Source organism: Dasypus novemcinctus, chromosome 29 (assembly GCF_030445035.2).
Source record: "Dasypus novemcinctus isolate mDasNov1 chromosome 29, mDasNov1.1.hap2, whole genome shotgun sequence".
NCBI classification, from domain to species: domain Eukaryota; kingdom Metazoa; phylum Chordata; class Mammalia; order Cingulata; family Dasypodidae; genus Dasypus; species Dasypus novemcinctus.
In genome coordinates this window covers 1132975-1153841 of record NC_080701.1, presented here as the reverse complement: position 1 = coordinate 1153841, position 20867 = coordinate 1132975, and the positions used below count along the sequence as shown (strand labels likewise).

Here is a 20867-nt window from a genome sequence, read left to right as displayed (position 1 = left end):
CCACTATATTCAGTGGGCTATGGCAGAATATATAATGTGCCAGACCGTTTTTTAAAATTCCCAACCCAGATTGGACAAATAGTTTAAAAATACAATAAAAATAAAACTAGGAAAACAATATGGAGAAAAAAGATATACAAAATGCAAACTTAATGTTTTATTATAAGATTCAATAGGCATGAAGTCAATCCATCAATTGCTAAACAGGTTTCTAAATGCTTTTCTCTGTACTTATCTCAGCATGAACTGTCAGCAAGGAACTAGCTGGTAACTGGTAACAATTAACTAGGAAAACACATTTTGAGAAGCATTCGTCTAGTCCAGAGAAAGGAAAGACCTCTAACATTTGCAAATCTTAAAATACCCAGTGCACAAAAAATTAGAGCTCCATGTATCTTGCACACTCAAATTTATTATTGGAATTTGTAATGGCTACATATGTTCACCATCGTTTGTGCCTGGAAGGTTGCCAAATATATCTCCAGCCCCCATCTTTCTCCCAAGTTTCATTCATGAATGTCCAGCTCCCTGACTGACATCTTCTCCAGTGTTTTCTTAAGACTTCAACACAGTGTGTCCCAGAGAGAATTCCTCGACTACCTGACAAACCCACTTCTCCTGTGCCTCCATTTATTAAAGCCATTCCCCTCCCAGGCACAGGACTCTAACGGAAATCAAATCCAGCTCTCTTCCTTCTTCCCTTCAGTCATCCCATATCCTGTTTCCATCATCTTTGTTCAGAGACCTGGTAACTGTCCCTGGTTTGTCGCTAGGGCCTAATTTCTGTCTTCCTCTTCCCCATGCATTAGTTTAGCCTTTCTTAGGCTCAGACCTGCCATGCTACCCTCTTGTTTCCACAGTTTACTAAACAGAGCCTGGCATCCAAGGCTCTTTCCACTTTTCTCTCCACCCATTTTGACAAGCGCTGTGCTCCTAAGGAATTCTCCTGGAGGCATGGACTTTGGTACCTCTGTGCTTTCACTCACACAACTTTATTCTCCTAGAAGGTCCTCCCAAACTCCAACCTCAAAGTCTACACATGTCCCGATTTCACATGTACTTTAGGAGCAAATCCCTCTAGGGCAGCTTCATCTGAAACATTTCCTGAGCCCTTCATCTGGTTTCTACTCTTCAATGAAAAGGTCTACTACATCCAAGCCTTCCTCCGATCACTCAAGACGCCTAGCTCCCTATCTTAGGATGGATATTTGTTAAATACAAGTTGGCAATCATTGGGGGGAAAATAACATTGACCATCACTGCAGATCATAGCAACAAATGGCACTTTATACAAAGGATGCTGATTGTGGGTGATATATGTAAGCTATATTTAGAATATTGCGTATTATAAACTAAGAGTAATAGGTATTATTTAGAAGTGCTTATGTATCAGGCACCATCGGGAGAAATTTACACACATAGTTTTGGAAGGAGCATAGCAGGCAGGGGAGGTAAATCCATATCCAGAGTATGTGTCTGTTCCAGTTAGAACAAATCACTACCCCTTCCATGGTGGAAGTGGTCCAATGCAGTCAACCTGCCTCCAGGTAGCAGGCTGGTCACCCCGGGGAATGGTGCCATATCAGGAGCTGAGTGTGGGTCTCTGCTGCTGGGCACTCAGCAGTGGCTGTAGCCAGGTCAGCCTTGGTGAGGGGAAGTCCGTGTTGCTGAGCCCATGAATGACCTCCGTCCCCGCCTCCATGGCCACTTTGTTCATGAGCCCACTGGGCAATGACAGGAGGGGCTGGGGAAAGAGGCTGAGTGCCAGCCACAAGCAACCTTATCCACTTAATTACTAAAATCTTCCTCTGCTGAAGTCACCCTCTGGTAAGCATTCATGTGGGACACAAATATTTTCATGTTTTTTGTTCACTCAGAAAGTCTATTCATATATCTCTTCCCCAGACCTCTTTGTCACCAATTTTCCAATCATGTCCCTTTCAAGTCCCTGGACATCCAGCCAAACCATTGGCAACAGCCCACGAATCAGTGCACAAATGCGTCTCTGGCCATTGCTTCTCCCAAGCAAAACAAACAACCAGGTGCCACTGCTCGACGTTCTGCCCACTGGGAGGATTTGCCCTCACCACTGTCCTTCAGGGATGTCCCAGAAAGGGGCTGCAGTGCTGCAGCTGTCCACTTTCAGATGGTACCTGCATATTGTGCAGAACCATCTGTAAACCAGATCCAAGTTTTCTCTTCCTCAATCAACTGATTTCAAGGGACTCCCCAAGAGGGCAAAGCTGTGGGCTGGGAAAGAGCAGGTAACATGGCAGGGGTGGTGACATGGGCATTTGGGCCACTTCCTCAAGTAACTTACTCGTGCCTTCAGGATCCGCTCGAGCCCTGTCCCATATACACCACTTCCGCTTTATTGTGGAGTGATGCTGTGCTCGCCCAACTGTATGGTTTGGTGGGTGAGACAATACCCAGCTCATGAGAGGCAGCTCAGGTCGCATGGTGACTTGATGGCCCATGGCTAAGCATTCAGGCTCTACTAAGGCCCAGTAGCAGGCCAAAAGCTGTTTTCAAAAAAGGGGAGTCGTTATCTGCAGAGGATGGCAGGGCGTTGCTCCAAAATCTAAGTTTCTGTGTTGTGATTCTCCTACAGGGACATGCCAAAGGCTGCAGATGGCATCTCTGTTTGCCACGGAAACTTCCAGCACATTGGATCTGCTGGATCATTTGGCCCACGTGGCAGTGCAGCTGGCACAGCAGCCTGGACCTGTCACACAGACTCCTCTTGTTCTGGACCCCACTCAAAATTAACTGCTTTTTTAAAATTCCCATTTTATGGGTGAGAAAGTAAGTCTTAAAGAGATTAAATAAGATACCCAAGGTAATAGCTAACAGGCATTCTTAATATTCTATTGCCTCAAGAAAAATTATTCAGTGAGATTTCAATCACAGTCAATATAACTCCAAATCTAGGCTCTAAAAACCATGCTAATTTAAATTAGCTATTGCAATTGCAGAATTATAAAGGACTCAAATCCCAGCTGTACTGCTTTCAAAGACTATTTCCTTGGGAAATTCAATCTCCATGAGTCTCAATTTCTTAATCTGCAATATAAGGAGAATAATATCACCTCATAAGATTGTCATTATGTAGCAGGCTCTTATATTAGAAAAAATTTAAATGTGTTCTTATTTAAATACACAGCAGAAAAATGTAACTACTAGTTCAAGTACAAGTTTTGAGATTTTAAATAAAACAAAGAAGATAATTTAAAGCTAAAAAGGAATACATTGAACAGTAAGAACAAAAACGTTTTCTGGCATTTAAGCAAGAGCTGGACATGTGTGGTCAAGTCAAATGCATTACTGTTTTTAATTAAGGTAACAGTCACATGACTGTAACACAAAGAGTCAGATGACACTTGTATCCTGAGCTCAGCATTCATCCTGGAGGAATCGAGAATCCCAGCAGGAAGCCTTATTAACTCTGGGAAAACTCCAAGACAACAAAACAAAAAAAAAATTATTTTCAAAGAAGAGACTTTGAATTGTGTCTAGATTTTTATAGAATTAGGAAGCCAGGATGGTAGGTTTTGGGAAGAAGAAAAGAATTCCACTTGTCTATTCATTTAATAAATATTTGTTGAATGTCTTTTTTGAACACATACTGCTATAAGGGCTACAGGACAAGCAAAGAGCATACAGCGCTGCAAAGGAACATATGAGATGTGAGTATAAATCACAGAATTAAGGGCAGGAATGGCTCTAGCTATGCAAAGGGCCAGCTCTGTGTGTTTATGATATGACTGATAATTCTGAACTATCTCAAAAAATTAAAAGCTATGCCCAGGGGTGTAGACAGAGTTCCCTCCACTCACTGGTGATGCTAATTAAGCTCACTTATCTTAGGCAAATCGTGCAGGGAGAATAATAATGAAGGATGAGAATGTACTGTAGCTTGTTCTCTCAAATAACTGAAAAAAGATAGCATTTATTATAACCACATTATAAACACAAATGAATCCTTTTTTCTCCCACTCTTTCTTTCTCCAGGAATGCATGCTTTAAGAAAGAAGCTCCTAATTTTCATTTCTGTGCCAAGAAGCACATAATCATAGTTAACTTTTTTCTTTTTTAGCATTTTTTTAGTATGTTAGGTACTTCGTACATTATTTCACTTAATTTTTGAAACATCCCTATGAGGAAAGTATTATTATCTCCATTTCATCGAGGAGGAGAATCCACAGTTCAGAAGATCTGAATAACTTGTGCAGATTTCCATAGCTAGCAAGATTGAGGTTGGGATACAACTTGTTTGATTTCCAGGATCCATAGGCTTAACAGCTCCGCCATGCTGCCTCATGATGGGCGAATGGAGGTGAGTCCCTCCAGGTGGTTTCACTGACAAAGCTGCAGACAGCTGCTTAACGTTTCCACACCAGCATGTCTTACCAATGGAACTCAACCATTCAAAAAAGCAACCACTGTGTACTATCAGCTATAACTTACAAAACATATAGGATGCTTACAGTCTACCAACTTGCATGTACAGCATGTATCTATCCTTCTATCCCTCTAGCTACCTACTACTAGGAATTCTTACAGAACAGAATATGACCTTTGTACAAGGTGATCATCACGTGGTTAAAAACCAGAAGTACAAAAGGACGTGATGAAGAGATGAGTGTGGCTGAAACACAGTGTAAGTGAGGAGCCACACAGCAATAAGATACACAGGGGAGAGGAGAAGGGGAAAACACTGTAGCCCTATCTGGGGGTGCCAGAGATGGGCTGGGAAGGAGCGCTCGGCCTTCTTGGCCTCTGGTTCAGGTGTGGCCGCCAGTACACCTGTGGTATGAAAAAGACCGTGACCTCTTCCTTGGGGGCCACACATGGCTTTATCTCACCCAGAGTTCACAGATCAAAACTCACGCTGCTCCACAGCATCTTTGGAAAAACAGCCCCTGAACTGGAAGGAGGTTTGCACATTTCACACTCAAATTGACTTTATAGTTAAGTTTTAAAAAGAGCAAAGTATGAAATCAGGTCAAATGCAGAGTGCTTGGGTTATCTTTTAAAATGTTTAAACTGCAAAGGAGGATTTTCCATTATCACTGACTTGAATGGCTCTACCATTGGATCACATTTCTTCAGGATTTGTTCACATTTTAAACACGTGTGTGCATTTTCTCTGGAAACTATTTTCCCCCATCCTACTGCTCTCACCACCGTTTCCTTCTGAGACCCCAGGCTTTTGAAAACTAAGTACTTGATTTTAATCTTAGCCAAAAATGCTAACATTCAGCAGCAGCTGCCTGCTGACTAGCAGATGAGATGGTAGGGACATCATCTAAATACATTTTCTTATAATGTTTGCTTATTCAGTGTTATAAATAGCCACAGCAGAAATCCAGGAGAGAAAAAATATATATACATCAAGGTGTGAAAGGTGTATAGTATTAAAGGACAAAATCACCTTGATTCTTTCTTCCTTCTCTTTTACTCCTTTATAAATTGCAGGGATTTAAAAAGAAATGGGATATAAGGAAAGAAAGAAAATATGAGTAGTTGTATATTTAAAAAGCAAAATGCTATGCCTAGGGGGTTTGGCAAGTATCTAAAATTTAAAGCCTTCCCTCTCAGTAAAATAGGATCATTTGTTAATACAGCATTGTATCTTCCGAAAATAATGCCAAGTACAGTGTCATTCCAAAAAACATCTATTAAAATCTTGAATAATAGAAACATGGGCTAAAATGCTGAAGAAGTGAAACCAACAGCAGTTCTTTCAGCAGCCTTGCTGTGTAATCCAGTCCTATTTGTAAAAAGCACCAAGACTACGTTTTAAGGTCAGCCTGTAGATCTGTTTTCTCATGAAACATTAATTGCATAAATGTTAAGGACCAGTAGCCAAAAACAAAGGTCTAATTCCTTAGACATTTATTTTCTAGCCACTTACTAAAAACACAGTAGATTTTTAACTAAGGAAAATAATTGATCAATTGATTAATTGATCATTAATCGGTTGATTACTACAGTTCGTAATAAAATAGTCTCAGTGAAAAGAAACAATAATATTACTTAACTGTTTATTTCAACCTCGAGATTAATGTCATGCAGTTTTGCAAAAATGCAATCATTTAAATTGTGAATGGGCTTGGGTCAGTCTTATTGCGAGAATTCCAGTGGGGATTTCTTTTCCGTGGGTGGCTGAGGAAGCAGCTGCGCTATTAGGCCTCACTCTCCTTCCCTCACTGGATGAAAGGGAGAGCCGCCATCGGCGAGGGGCTCCTTCTGGTCCCCAGAATTCTGAAGGGTAAAACGGCTTGTGCACATTTAGGACTAGCTGTGCGCACTGCTCATTAGAACAGAATCCACTTTAGTTCTGAAGTTCCCACTACAAGGCTGGTGCTTTCATGCCCTCTCTTGGTGGGAGAGAGCGAAGAGGTGTGTGCCTAAGGAAGGGCTCCCGACCCGGAGGTCGTTCCCGCAGGGTCAGCGAGGTTTCCAGCCCCGCAGGCCGGAGGAGCGCGAGGCCCCGAGCGTGTGTGAGCACAAGTGGCCTCGGCGTCACCGAGTCCACGCGTGGCCTGACGTTAGACGAGATGACGCATAAGGGAACGCGGCCCCTGCACTAAGGACAGGACGGTGGGCCGTTTCGGGGCCTCTTGACCGGGCGCTGCCCGCGTGCCGCGAGTGCCTGCACCTGCCCGGTTTCCAGGCTCGCAGGGGGGCTCTGCGCTCGTTTAGTCCCGGCTGACGCGTCTACGCGGTCCAGACGCGGCCTCCAGCTTCCTTCGCCCGCCCTCTCCGCGGATAACAGCAGGGGCTTAGCCCCGGGAAGGCTGAGCTGGACCACGTCCCGGGGTAAGTCGGCGCAGACCCGAAAGCCACGAGGGAGGACGCGGGAGAGGCGCGGGCGGCGGCAGGGGGGCCGGGAGCGCGGGGCAGGCGCTGCGGCGGGGGCGTCCGGGGAGTCCGCGCGCCCAGGGGTACTCACGCGGCCGCGCCGTCCTCGGAGTCGCTGTCCGAAGCCCACTCCTCGCCGATGTCGGGCAGGGTGAAGAGCAGGGTTTTGGGCCCCGGCCCAGGGGCGAGTCGAGCGCCGGGCTCCCGCTGCGCGGGGCCGGGAGGCTGGGGGTCCCTCGGGCTCGCGGCCACGCTGCCGCGGGTGGTCGCCGCGCCCCCAGACGGAGGGGCGGCCCGAACCCCGCCAGGGCCGGGGGGCGGCCGCGCCGGGGCCTCGAGGTGGGCGGGCGAGCCCGCAGCGCAGCCGGGGGGCGGCGGGGGCTGCGGCCGGGGCGGCGCGGGGGCTGCCCGCGGGCTACCGGGCGAGCCGGGGGGCCTGGCAGCTGCGGGCGCGCGGCTCGCGGCGGGGACCCTCGGGTGGCCGGCGCCGAGCGCAGGGTGGAGAGGGGCGGGCGCCGGGGGCGGCAGGGCGCCGGCACCCCGCCAGGCGGAGGGCGAGGCGGGCGCCAGGGCGGGGAGGAGCGTCGGGGCCGGGGTCGGGGCTGTGCCGGGGCCGCCGCCCGCGTCCGAGTCCGCGGGCCCTGCAGAGGCGACGCCCCCCGACAGGCTGGAGGGGGCGCGGGGCGCAGGGACGGCCAGGGGCGCCGAGGAGGTCTTGAAGATTTTGGCAAAGAGGGACCCAAGGTCCCAGGCGGCCACCTTCATGCCCCGGCCTGGGAGGGGTCCCCGCTGCGGCCCCGACGCCAAGGCCGCGGCCCGCCGGGCGCCGCGGCTCCATCCACCGCCGGGCGCCCGGCGCGGCGGCGGGCGGGGATCCCGGGACCCCGCACGCCGCGGAGCCGAGGCGCGGCGCGCTCTGGTGGGACCTCAAGCCCTCTCTTCCCGCAGGGCCTCGCGGACCCGCCTCCTGGTCGCCGGCTCTGCCCCGGGGTCGATGCGGCTGCGGGCGGCGGCCCCTTCCCTTCCCGCGCCTGGCGAGATGCCCTCGCCGAGGGCCTGGCAGCTAGGCGAGCGCACGGTGCAGACTGCGCGCTCGGCCCGCGCCCCCGCGGCCCCGGGACGCGCCGGCGGTTGCTAAGCTAAACAAACCCCGCCGGGCGCCCGCTAATTGGGCCCAGCGGCCGCGGGCTGCGTCCGGGGAGGCTCGCGGGCTCCCGGCGCGGCGCACGCTCTCAGGAGCGGGCTCGTTTCCCCTTCGCCCCCCGAGGTGAGCGCTGGGCGGGGAGAGGAATTTGGCCATGTCCCTGGGAAGGATGACCCTGGATACAAAAGGTCTGAAAGAATATCAACTATGGGACTCTTGTGACTAGTAATGGAAGAAATTGTAGCACCGATGTGGAGAAAGTGGCCACGGTAGCTGCTGAGGGTAGGGAGAGGGAAGAAGAGACGTGTTGTGGGGGCATTTTCAGGACTTGGAGTTGTCCTGGGTGGTGCTGCAGGGACAGATGCTGGACATTGTATGTCCTGCCATAATCCACTGGATGGACTGGGGGAGAGTGTAAACTATAATCCATGCAGTGCAGCAGTGCTCCAAAATGTATTCACCAAATGCAGTGAGTGTGCCACTGTGATGAAAGAGGCTGTTGATGAGGGAAAAGTGGCAGGGCGTGGGGTATATGGGAACCTCTTGTAATTTTTAATGTAACATTAAAAAAAATAGGATAAAGGTCTGAAAGGCCAAACGGGCCGGAGTGAGGGCGCAGGTCAGCTTTCTGAGGTGAGGGGAGAAGGTCGAAGCTGCGCTCAGGTGAGGCGGTGGAAGCAGCTGCCTCCCCCCCCACCTCTCGGTGCCATGCTCAGGAGGTGGGCGCAGCGGGAGGGAACTCGCCCAGGACCGTGGAGGGGAGGGCGCTGCGAGCCGCACCTGGGAGCCCACATACCCCGTCTACTGGAGGGCGCTTGGGAACTCAGACTAGGGTCACACCGGCCAGATACGAACTCAAAGGAGATACAGTGCTGAGATTTTTAAAATTATTAAGTAGACTAAATTGCACTTTATTTCATCTGGGGAAATTTATGTAGAGGGACAATCTGAGAGCCGGAGGTGGCACCACTGGTGCTCCAGGGGTGGCCTTTGGACCGCAGGAGATGTGCACTCCTATTTGGGGCAGGGAGAAGAGAAACAAATCCAGTGGAGAATCAGTAAAGTAACATGTAGGACGAGGTGCTCCAGTCTTTTGTGAGACATCAGGCTGGATTCTGAGCAGTGGTGCATTTGCACAGTGAGGCCACCCACATCCCGCCATGGCCACCATGCTCGTCTCCTGGACCTCTTCCACGTCAAGACTGTGTGAAGGACTGAGATGCCACATGAAGGTTCTCCTGCGCGTGGAGTGAGTCCACGCCAGAGGTGGCCAGCGCCCAGGGCACTGGTGGGGGAGGTGGAGGGAAGCAGGGCCCTGGGCACTGGGCGCTGGGGGGCGGTGCACACTGGGCACCAGGGGGGGAAGGTGGAGGGGAGCAGGGCCCTGGGCGCTGGGGGGCGGTGCACACTGGGCACCGGGGGGAAGGTGGAGGGGAGCAGGGCCCTGGGCGCTGGGGGGCGGTGCACACTGGGCACCAGGGGGGGAAGGTGGAGGGGAGCAGGGCCCTGGGCGCTGGGGGGCGGTGCACACTGGGCACCAGGGGGGGAAGGTGGAGGGGAGCAGGGCCCTGGGCACTGGGCGCTGGGGGCGGTGCACACTGGGCACCAGGGGGGGAAGGTGGAGGGGAGCAGGGCCCTGGGCACTGGGCGCTGGGGGGCGGTGCACACTGGGCACCAGGGGGGGAAGGTGGAGGGGAGCAGGGCCCTGGGCACTGGGGGGGGGGGGGGGGGGGTGTGCACTAGGCACCAGGGGGCCAGGTGGAGGGAAGCAGGGCCCCGAGCCCTGGCGCTGGGGAGGAGGTGCGAGCCGGCAGAACTCAGGCCTCGAGCAGGTTCTAGTTCAGAGTCTGCAACTTCTGTGGATTTGGACAAGGGCTTATTTGAACCAAATGGGCCTTAGGTCTTCCGCTTGAAAGTGTGAATACTGATGGTGATTAGATTACACGAGACAGCAGGGAAAGCGCCAGGACAGTGGAGGATCGGATTCAGGGAGAAAGACAAGGAGCAGACACGCCCGAGACTAGAGACCAGTGTCAGGGTCACGGCGAAGTCCTGCTGCTTGGCCAGGCAGGACACAGGGGCCAAGGGGAGCGCCGCCTCCCGTGCTCTCACGCCCTTCCCGGCACTTCTCTCGTTCTCGGTGTCCTTTTTTGGCACGTCTCGTGTTCTCACTGCTTTTTGGGCACCGCTCGTGATCTCGGTGTCCTTTTTGGGCACTTCTTGTGTTATCAGCGTCCTTTTGGGGCACCTCTCGTGTTCTCACTGTGCTTTTGTGTGCACCTCTCGTGTTCTCGGTGTCATTTTTGGGCCCCTCTCATGTTCTCGGTTTCCTTTTTGGGGCACCTCTCGTGTTCTCGGTGTCCAGTTTGGGCACTGCTCATGTTCTCGGTATCATTTTTTGGGCGCGTCTCGTGTTCTCTGTGTCCTTTTTGGGCGCCGCTCGTGTCCTCGGTGTCCTCGTTGGGGCATTTTCCCTCTTGGCAGTGCTCCTTTCTTGCAGCTCTTCCCGAGGTCGCTTCACGATGTGGAAGATGGGCCAGAAGGCGTGATTATTTTCCTGCAGCCCTCGCTCGGATTGCCAAGCGAGTCCTAGAGATTTTCGTGTATGTCCTAAAGTCTCAATTCTCCTTCACAGATGTTAAGTCCTTGCTCTCTGGGGTCGCTCTCAGTACAGGACGCGTCTTCCCTGGAGTGAACCCCGTGTGCCGGCAGCCTGAGCCCGTCCTGACGGCGCACACCTCGGGCCGGCGCTGAGCCTGGCTGCTTCTCCTGCCTTCCTGGGGACGGAGCTTGTTTGATTCCACAACGCAGCATTCTGAGTTCTCAGGCCCAGAAGCCGAGCGCCCTTGCAGCTGAGCAAATCCAGGAGGAGACTCTCTGATCTCACGCAGCAACAGCGACCGAAGCCCCAGGTGGGCTGACCAGCAGGTCTGGGCTGTGGAGCCTCGGCTCTCACCCTGGGAGAGACGTTTAGGACCAAAGTGACCTGGAAGCCCGCGGGGAAGGGGGCGGCCCGCGGCGGGGAAGGGGGCGGCCCACGGCGAGCACTCACGGAGCAGCCAGCCCTCGCCCGGCGCCCTCGGCGCTGACCTTGGAAACGTCTGTGCTTCCTGACCGGCCGCTCCCCTTCCGTGGCCGTGCCTTTCTTCAGATACGTGAAGACTGCTGGTAAACTCCAGGAGGGCGCCGTTCTCTTCCAGGTCCAGCCTTGCATGAGTTCTCTAACACGTATTTTCACAAATCACCTCTATTAACTGGGGTACTTCAGCACCCCATGCAAACCCTCAGTGGGTGTCTTTGCTCTGATGAGTCGGCTGCAAAGCAAACTGGTAATAAGGCTCTCAGATTTACAGGGGAACCTCGGAAATCAGGAAGGGCTGGTGGTTGGTTAAGACGGGGAGCTAGTGTCCCACCGGCCAGCCTCACGGAGAAGCAGCAGAACGGATCCTTTTTTTCTGCATCACCAAAATCACTATATTATACAATCCCTAATTATTCTCTACCTTCCTTTCTTTTTTTTATTATCTTAATTTTTTTAAAGATACGTAGATCACACAAAATGTTATATTAACAAATATAAGCGGTTCCCGTATAACCCCCCCCCCCAATGGACTGGGAGAGAGTGTAAATTACAACATAACATAATGCGTGCTGTGTAAAAAGGATCCTTTTGCTGAAAGGTCCTTGGAAAGGCCTGATAATTGCAAACATAATGAACAAGTCTTAGCAGGATGCTAAGCTTTCACTCCTGTGGTAGATCTGTCAGCAGTCTTTCAGGCACTTATTAAACGCTCTCAGGCTTCTTAGTTAATTATCAGTGGTTGTTCTCACAGCAGGAGCTTCAGGTGACATATCATAACCATCTGGCTCAAGCAGGACAATGAGGTTCAAGAAAACACAGCAACTTGTTTCCAACTGCGACTGTGTTTATTTTAGATAGATTTTATTAGAGATGTGAAGGCAGTTTTTACGTGATAAAATTCTCCTGCTTATCTTGGTTCTTTAACAATTTGATTGCTTTTCTAATGTATGTTTAAAAAAAGCCTATGACATCATTGAGCAAGTATTAGGCAGTTAAGGCCACGTTGCTATGAAGAAATGTTATGTTGTGGAAACATGGGAGTTAAAACAATAACTGTGTAATTAATCTGTTTAAGAAGCCAAAGGACCTCATTTAGCAGGATGCCAAAGCCAGAATCTACAAAGAAAGACTATCGAATTTGATTATAAAAATCTTTAAACCTTCTGAGCAGGGAGAGGCGTTCATTGAGTCAGCCTGCATTTACTAAGCACCGCAGGGGAGGGGGCGATACCGTGGCTCTGGAGCCAACGGGTTCAGTTTCTGTTTTGCGGAGACCTCAACTCTCCTCCTCACCGGGAGTGCAGGGATAACTGCATGCGCCTCCATAGCAGTACCTTTTGAGAGCTGAACTAACGAGTCCGTGCAAGGTAATTAGAGCACAGCCTGGCACACGGGCAGCTTGCAGTGGGTGGCAGCTTTCACCACGTGCAACGCTGAGGAGTTGACAGAGGAGAAAGTCTGGTTGGAAATAAGAGCCACGTTTACTTCCAGCTTTATCCATTTTGTACTGTTTGAATATGTTCAAATACCTATGTGTTAAAACACAACAGAATCGAACAGAACAACCCCAAATTTATATGTCACTTCGGGCAAATTTTCTTGCTATTCAATTAAGAGCTCTGGGTTCTAAAGAGGGAAGAGCATTAAGACGAGAAGAACAGATGTTAAACAGATCAGTGAGCAGCCTTAGATCACAGCGAGGACGGGCAGGCGATGGCTGGGAGAGCAGCAGCCGTGGTGAAGTGGAGAGGGCAGAGACCACCCCAGGGCGCAGCTGAGGGCGCCCAGCGCCTGGGGACAGAGCTCGCCCTCACCGCAGCAGCTTCGCCCTCGAGACCCTTCACGATCTCAGAGCAGGGAGTGCCAGTTTGCTGCGTCTAGGACTGAGGCCAGGAATTACCAGTACCACTGAGGACTCAAGACGTTTTCTCTCTTTTCATTCACTCGTTGTCAGCGTGTTTCCTCGTGGTCCCAAGAGGTCACCTTCAAAGAACTGTATCCACAGCAAGAAGAAAGGTGCTCGCCTCGTCCACTGCTCCTCACAGCAAGGAGAGAAGTCCTCCGGCCGGCTGTTAGGCCGCCGTGCCGCGGGAGCTCATGGACAGGCACTAACTCAGGAGCCCACCCCGAAACCGTCGGCAGCGAGGGACGTGGTTCTCCAAGAGCCAGCTCTTACTGCTGTTGGCTGTCTCTCCTGTTTTTCTCTCCATTTCCTTTATTTCTGCTCTGATCTTTATTATTTCTTTGTTTCTGCTTGCTTTGGGATTGGTTTGCTGTTCTTTTTTTAGTCCCTTCAAGTGTGTATTTATATCTTTGATTCTAGTCCTTTCTTCTTTTTCAATATAAGGATTGAGAGCTATAAATTTCCCCTAAGCATCACCCTGCTATCTCCCATATGCTTTGTATTTACTGATTTCTTTTGTAATTTCTTCAAGCCACTGATTAAGAATGTATTGCTTAATCTCCATGTATTTGCAGCTATCCCCTTTATATGCCTGTTATTAATTTCCAACTTAATTCCATTATGATCAGAGGAAGTGTTTTCTATAATTTCAGTGTTTTTAAATTTATTGAGATCTGACTTGTGTCCACCATGTGGCCTGTCCTGGAGGAAGCTCTGTGAGTACTTGAGAAGAATGCAGAGCCTGCTGTTTGGAGTGTAATGCTCGATAAATGTCTGATAGGCCAAGTTCATTTATGATATTACTCAAGCTCACAGTTTCCTTACTTAGCCTCTGTCCAGATGTTCTATCTAATGCTGAGAATGGAGAGTTGAATCTCCAACTATTATTGTATAGACATTTATTTCTCCCTCCCATTTTACCAGTGTTTGTCTTATGTATTTTTGTGTACCTATATTAGGTGCATTAATATTTATTATTGTTACTTCTTCTTGGTAAATTGTCCTTTTTATTAATATATAGTGGCCTACTTCATCTCTCATAACAACTTTGCATTTAAAATTTATTTCATCCCATATTCCTAGTTGAGTTATGATTAGGGGCCTGACTGAGTTATGATTAGGGCTTTAATTGGGCCATGTCATTAGGGCATTGAGTCCCTGCCCCTTGGTGGGTGGATATTCACAGATAAAAGGCATGGCAAAGGACAGAGTTGTGGGTTTCTGATGTTAGAGTCTGATGCTAAAGACCCAGGAAGTCAGCACCCAGAGGAAAGAGAAGCCAGCCCCAGGAAGGAAGGAAACATGAACCCAGAGAAAAGCAAGCCCCAGGAATGTAGGAACCCAGGAAGCCTGAACCCTCGCAGCTGTTGGCAGCCATCTTGCTCCAAATAGGCTTTGGTGAGGGAAGTGACTTATGCTTCATGGCCTGGTATCTGTAAGCTCCTGCCCCAACTAAATACCCTTTACAAAAACCATCCAATTTCTGGTATTTTGCATCAGCACCCCTTCAGCTGACTAATACAGCACATAATATCTTTTCCCAACCTTTCACATTCAGCCTAGTTGTGTCCTTGCAGCTAAGATAAGTCTCTAGTAGACAACACATAGATGGCTGCTGTTTTTTTATCCATTCTATCAGTCTATGCCTTTTAATTGGGGGAGCTCAATTCACACATTCAGTGTTAATACTGTAAAGGCATTTCTTACTTCATCCATTTTATCCCTTGGCATTCTGTTGTCATATCTTACTATTGTCTCTCTTTTCACCCTTTCAGTTTCTTTTATGTGTAATCTTCATTTCTACACTCTTCTCCAGGCCTCTCACTCTTGTCTTTTCTTTTCAGGAAATTTTTAATATCTCTTGTAGATCTGAACTCTTGGTAACATAATCTCAGTTTTGGTTTGTCTGTAAAGACTTTAAACTCACTTTCAGTTTTGAAGGATAGTTTGTTGGATAAAGCGTCCTTGGCTGGCAGATTTTCTCTTTCAGTGTCTTCAGTATATTGTACCTCTGCCTTCCTGCCTCCACGGTTTCTAAGGAGAGATCGGCACTTAGCCTTACTAAGTCTCTCTTGTAAGTAAAACATTTCTCTTCTCTTGCTGCTTTCAAAACCTTCTCTTTCTTTTTGGACTGTGACAGTCTGATGTCTCGGAGCAGGTCTATTAGGATTTAGTTGTTTGAGGTGTGTTGTCCTTCCTGAATATTGATAATATTCATGTCTTTCATACGGGTTGAAAAATTTTAAGTCAGTATTTTCTCAAATACTCTCTCTACTCCTTTTCCATTCTCTTCGCCATCTGGGATATCTATAATGCGTATGTTTATGCGTTTCATGTTGTCATTCAGTTTCCTGAGACCCTGTTTAATTTTTTCCATTCCTTTCTCTATTTCTTCTGTCTTTTCCATTTCAAATGTGCTATCTTCAAATTCACTTATTCCTTCTTCTCACATGTCAGATCTGCTATTATGTGCCTATAATATATTTTTACTCTCAGCCATTGTGACTTGCATTCCCATAAGCTCTGCTGCTTTTTTTTTTTTGGAGACTTTCAAGTTGTTCTTTATGCTTACACAGAGTCATCTTTGTTAGATGTCAGGGTGAGACAATTGGGACGTGGAGACCAGCGATTGCAGGCAAGGATTTATTGGGAAGCTCTGCGGACGGAGGAGGTCTGAAGAATAAACCTCGGCCCCCCCAACAGCACGGCAGAGATCTGAAGAGGAACTTCAGCCCGCCCCTGGCAGAGGCTGTCATGAATTTATGCAGTTCGTCTTCAGGCGGGAACACGTTTAGTCAGTGGGCGTGGGTTGGGGCTTGGGTAAGACCCGAGGGCCCGTAGGTATGGCTGGGTGCGGTGGGCTAGGGGCAGTGCCTGCACTGGCAGGGTGACCAGTGGGTTCTCGGGATGCGGGACGGGTCGGTGGGCCATGTGGCTCCTTTGTCTATTCTTGGGAGGAAATGAACTGTATCTGGACACGTGGGCTCTGGACAGGGGCTGTTCTATGTCACGGGACGTGGCTCCTTCTGAGTAAACGCTGGTCGCCCTTCCACAATGGGGCAGGTTAATAATAAACTTGCAGCTTCTGCAGGTCATGGCTGTTATGGGGACGAGGGATGGGGCCTCGTCCTGGCAATCTTAATATCCTTTATCTCTTCAGCTGCATTTCCCTTCATCTCCTTAAATTGTTTGAGGAGGTTTGGTTGCACATCGGTTACCGGTTGTCTTGAATCCTGAGCCTCGTCGGGATCCTTGCCCCTTGGCTGGGCCAAGGCTGCCGTTCCTTAGTGTAGGCTGTTGTCGTCTCCTGACACCCCGGCACCTGCCTGTGTTGGCGATTTGCTCTGCTGATCCCTTTCTCTCACTTGCCTGGGGCTTTATAGCACAGCTCTTCTTTGGCTTTTAGTATACATTTTTCTAAACTTCAATACTGCCCTCTAGAAGCCGGCAGGGCTGTGCAGGTCGACCAGGACTACGGCGCTTGGGAGAGACCCGGGAGCCGCCTTGTCCCAGCCGGCCAGCAGGCGGCGCTCCTCAGCCGGCCTGCCCTGGAGCTGCACCTTCAGCGTCCACGGCTCGTCCAGCCAGCGCGTTCGGGAAGTGACATTCGCTGAAGAGAAACCCCACTCGGCCCTCTGCTGCAGCCCCCCTCTTCCCGGGGGACGCTGTCCTTGCCCCTCTTGTTGGCCTCTCAGCCGCAGGCTCCACCGGCTCTCCTCCAGGTGGGAGATGGCAGCGTCCCCAGGCATCAGGGCTGGACTCAGCGGTGGCCCCGGAGTCCCCAGCCCCTGGACGGCGCCTGTGGCACTTCCCTGGCCTGCAGGGGCCCCCAGGATTGCTCCCTCGGTGGCTTCTGCGCCACCTCCCTGGGGTGGACCCCTCCAACGGGGTCTCGCATCCTCTGCCCAGATGGTGCTTGTTGTGTCCACACACCTGGCCGTCCTCCAGGTCAGCCTGGACAGGAAGCCGGGAAACGCCTTCTCCCCCGGGTCCCTGGCCCTTCCCCGCCTCTTCTCCCCGATTGTGCCCATTGGTGTTCACAGAACGGGGTGACCCCAAGTGCCCATGCAGTGCTCAAGGCATAAGTTGGGGTCTTCGTAAAATTTCCCCAAACACGGCTCTTTTTAGTGTTAGTGTTTTTCTGGTAAGTAAGCCTCCACTTTGGGATATAGCTTAAGGAGAATATAGCAATAAAAATAAATTTAAGGTGCATCCAGGGAAATAAAAGGGGCAGAAGGAAGATGGAGGCACGGTCTGCAACGGCTGATCTGCCTTTAAAGTTAATAATGTGCCCTGGGCACCCCGGCAAGCATTCCCGGGAATCCGCCCTGCCCAGACGCATGGGCACTCCAGGTGGCCGCCCCCAGGCCGGGCCGGGTCTGATCCTCCCCCCCTTTCTGCCATTGTTGGCTCCCAGGGGGGCGCGTGGGGGCTGGCGAGGGGCAGGGCCGCGGGCTCCTTTCTGGCAGCACCTGGAAACGGGGAGCACACCCAGGTGTCGGACCACGACGCCCCCCGAGCTCCCCTCGGAAGAGGCTGTGCGTGGCCGGCTGCCAGGCCGGGGAGCTGGGCTGTGTGGAGGGAGCCGCTCTCCCCGGGCCGGGCAGCGTGTCCCGGGAAGGAGGCCTCCCTGACCCACTTCGGCCACGGCTGTGGTTGCCGCCCACCCAGACCAGCCGCAGCAGCGCCTGAGACCCCTTCCCGCCAGGAGGCAAAGTGAGCGCAGAGGCTGACAGGGGCCCCTCGGAGGTCACTCGGCAGGACCGAGGCCCTCGTCGGGCGGATTCTGCACCTGCAGCTAGACGTCCGGCTACACCTGCTTGGGCTCCTCACAGCCACTCCCACTGCTTAAGAGAGGATGTTCCTCGCCAGGAGCACGAGGCACCCCAAGGCGCGGCTCCCCAGCTCGGCCCGAGGAGGAGCTGGCACCGTCCTAACCCTGGCGTGGTGCAAGGGTCAGCCAAGGGAAGGAGCAGGGCAGTGGACACAGCTGTGTCTGCACAGGGATGGGAGTGTCACAGGTCGAGCTGAGCTTGGGAACCCAGAGGTATTTCTGGACGGTGGAGTTCAAAATGTAGCCATTAATCCTTTATTCATTCATCCAACACATATTTTGTGGCTCCATAAGTACAAGGGACTGGCTAGAGCTGAGGCAAGAGGAGAGAGAGAGCACGAGATCACGAGAGCCTTAGACTGTAGACCGAGGCCGTCAGCAGGGACGGGGCACTTCTCTTTTGTTGGTTTGTTTTCTCTCCCAGAAACAAAACAGCTGGATATGAAATTTACTGGTCTCGTGTACCGATTTCCGTTGCCGCAGCTGCAGTCTGCCATTTCCTTTTTCAACAGCCTCTTCTTTGGAAAATGACCGGGTCTGCTCACCTGCTCTTCCGGATACTGAGAAGACCGAGATGAATACGATGGCACCCGAGCCGCAGGCGCCCATGTCCCGGGTGGCGAGAAGGACCAGGCCTACGCAGTGCGCCCCGCGCGTGGCTAAGCCCGAGGCTGAGCGCAGTGCTGGGAGGGGCTTTGCTCTGCAGGGAGGGGGTCTCCACAGGACTCGGCTCCTTCCTGCTGGGAGGGTCAGGCTCGAGCGGGCACCAAGCGGGCGCATGATCATTCAGCGCCAGCGGCCCAGGAGAGGGGGCAGAAGACGAAGCTGGCGAGACGGTCCGACCTGCCGGGGAAAGGTCTGGGATTCCTACTAAGAAATGTGAATTTTGTCCCCTGTAAGTGCTTCAGCCTTCACCCAGCGCCTCCCCTTGCGCACTCTCCCCGAAGCGTGGTGCTCCCGTGGAAGCATCTCTCATGCCCCCACATTCTCCAGGGACCGACCTTGCGGCTGGTGTTTAGTCCTTCCAGGGACGGGCGTCGGTCCTTCCTAAAGGCAGGGCGCACACACCGAAGGGCCAGTGTGAGGGACAGCGCGCTCCTGGAGTTCTACTGAAGAGCTCTGCTGCAGGCACGGTTCCGATGGAGACTTCAAATGGGTGCAAGGACTGAGGGGCGCCGTGGGGGATGCGACGCAAGGCCTAGGATGGGTGAAGCAGTGAGAAGGTCTCCTGGGAGGAACAGGAGACCAGCAAAGCGGGCTGGCCTAGAGAGTTACGCAGAACACATCCTCAGGGACGTTGATCATGGTGACGCGGCAAGAAAGGTCCTTCAATCACATTAGTTTAGTAAATGCCTCAGAAATAAAAGAAAACAGCCTTTTTGATATCAGGTTCCACAGGTCTTTTAATATGCTGATTTGCATTATGTATTGCTGAGAGACGCAAAGCTGTACAACGCTTCCCACACTTACTATTGGAGGAAGCCCTTCTATGGGGAATCATCTTGCAAGACTGGTATTTTACACAACGCGGTTCAGGTAATAGTAATCACCTTAGGTGACCAGGGCGACGGTGGGAGATGAGTTTGGAAAGCCAGGTAGACGGGTGAGGGGAGCCCAAATTCATTTCCTTAGGTACGAGGCATTCGCGAGGGAATGTGCCAGGGAACGGATGACCCCAGGGTGTGGGCTGGGCCACGGGGAAGGCGCTGGGGCTCTGAAGAGCCCCCAAACCCCCCTGGAAGGGGAGCCGCTGGTCACTGGGCCCCCCTAGCCCTGAGGCCGGGCTGTTCCCGTCCAGTGACGCTGCCCCCGTCCTCTTCTTCTCGCTCCTCTTGCTGTGCACAGGCCATCAGCTGGCGAGCGGAAGGCCAGGTCGAGGAGAGAGGATGAAGCTGTCACCCCCTCTGCAGGCTGGGTGCCACAGGCCCCAGCGGGGAAGGGGAAAGGTAACTGGTAAGATTCTGGACTTGGGTGACCACCAGTGGAATCGTGGGCCAGGAGGCTGGACCCAGCTCCACCGCCTCAGTGTGTTTGAAAAGCTCCAGGATAAGCCTGAGGCTCCCCCGAGGGCTGTGGGAGCAGGAAGGACGAGCACAGCTCCCTTTTGAGTCTTACCCATCCAGCGTGCTCGACAGGCCCGTTACCGACGCCCCTCGGGGTGAGCGGACCCCGTGCTGTGCCCGGCTCCCCTTTTCCTTGGGAAGTGCGCGCCCTGCCAGTTTAGGTCGGGAATACGCCCCGAGCTGGGTCAGTCAGAACCTTTCCTGAGATCTTCCCAACCCGGGCTGAGAGAGCCGGCCGGTCCTGGTCGGGCCAGGTGGAGCCTGGGCTACCTGGGAGGCCCTGAGCACAGCGGCAAGGACGGGCGGCCGCAGGCGGAGGCAGGACGTGCCCGAGCGCGTCCTCGCCCCTTCTCGCCTCGTGGCAGCCCTGCTCGGTCTGGTCAGAGCCCCAAAGCACCCTTCCTTTCGGCAAAGCAAGTCTGAGTTCCTATCGCTTGTACCCAAGTGCTCACTGAGATAAAAGATACCTTTGTAAGGAGCCAAAAAGGCATCTTTGTGAGAGCGCTGAGCAGTTAGAAGAGAGCAGGGCCTGCTGTCACTCACACGGAGGCTGTCCTATTGGGGCCACCAACCCAGCAGTGTCACCTTGGCACACAGAGCGAGAGAGCCAAGGCCACCTCCGGAAACAAGGGCGCTGTGCACCCACAAAACCCATAAGCCCTCCTCTCTCGGCTAAAATAAGTGCCCCGATTTCTTTAGTAATTACTATTTCATTCTCACACTGGTCTCCCCTCCACATATATGTAAATGCATATGATTAATTGAGATACCCAGTCGCAGAACTGGCTCCCACTTTCCGACAGCCTGCAGTCTAGAGTGAATCTCTGCTTCCTTAAGTCCTACCCCAAATCACCCAACCAAAGTCCAAATCCCATAAAACAGTTTCTTTCAACCTCTGTTTTACTGGACACTGTTTCCCAGTGTGTGTGCTCTTACGGAAACAAATAATAAACTCACCCGCTCAGGGGCAGGTG

The 20867-nt window shown here is 51.8% G+C and overlaps 1 protein-coding gene and 1 long non-coding RNA gene across 3 annotated transcripts in view; one reads left to right on the top strand and one right to left on the bottom strand.

Annotated features, from left to right (window-relative positions):
- Window positions 1-7647, bottom strand: part of FAM149A (family with sequence similarity 149 member A) — a 54106-nt gene extending 46459 nt beyond the window's left edge. For both annotated transcript variants that reach the window (XR_011647740.1, XM_058289910.1), the window contains exon 1: window positions 6959-7647. Coding sequence is in view for 1 of the 2 variants with exons in the window: in XM_058289910.1 (XP_058145893.1) it covers window positions 6959-7632 (674 nt within the window). In the remaining variant the exon portion in view is untranslated. The remainder of the gene's footprint in view (window positions 1-6958) is intronic.
- LOC139437834 (uncharacterized) lies at window positions 6090-19213 on the top strand. The gene is made up of 2 exons (XR_011647742.1): window positions 6090-6825; window positions 18343-19213. It is a non-coding gene; the product is annotated as an uncharacterized lncRNA (long non-coding RNA).
- The last annotated feature ends 1654 nt before the right edge of the window (window positions 19214-20867 follow it).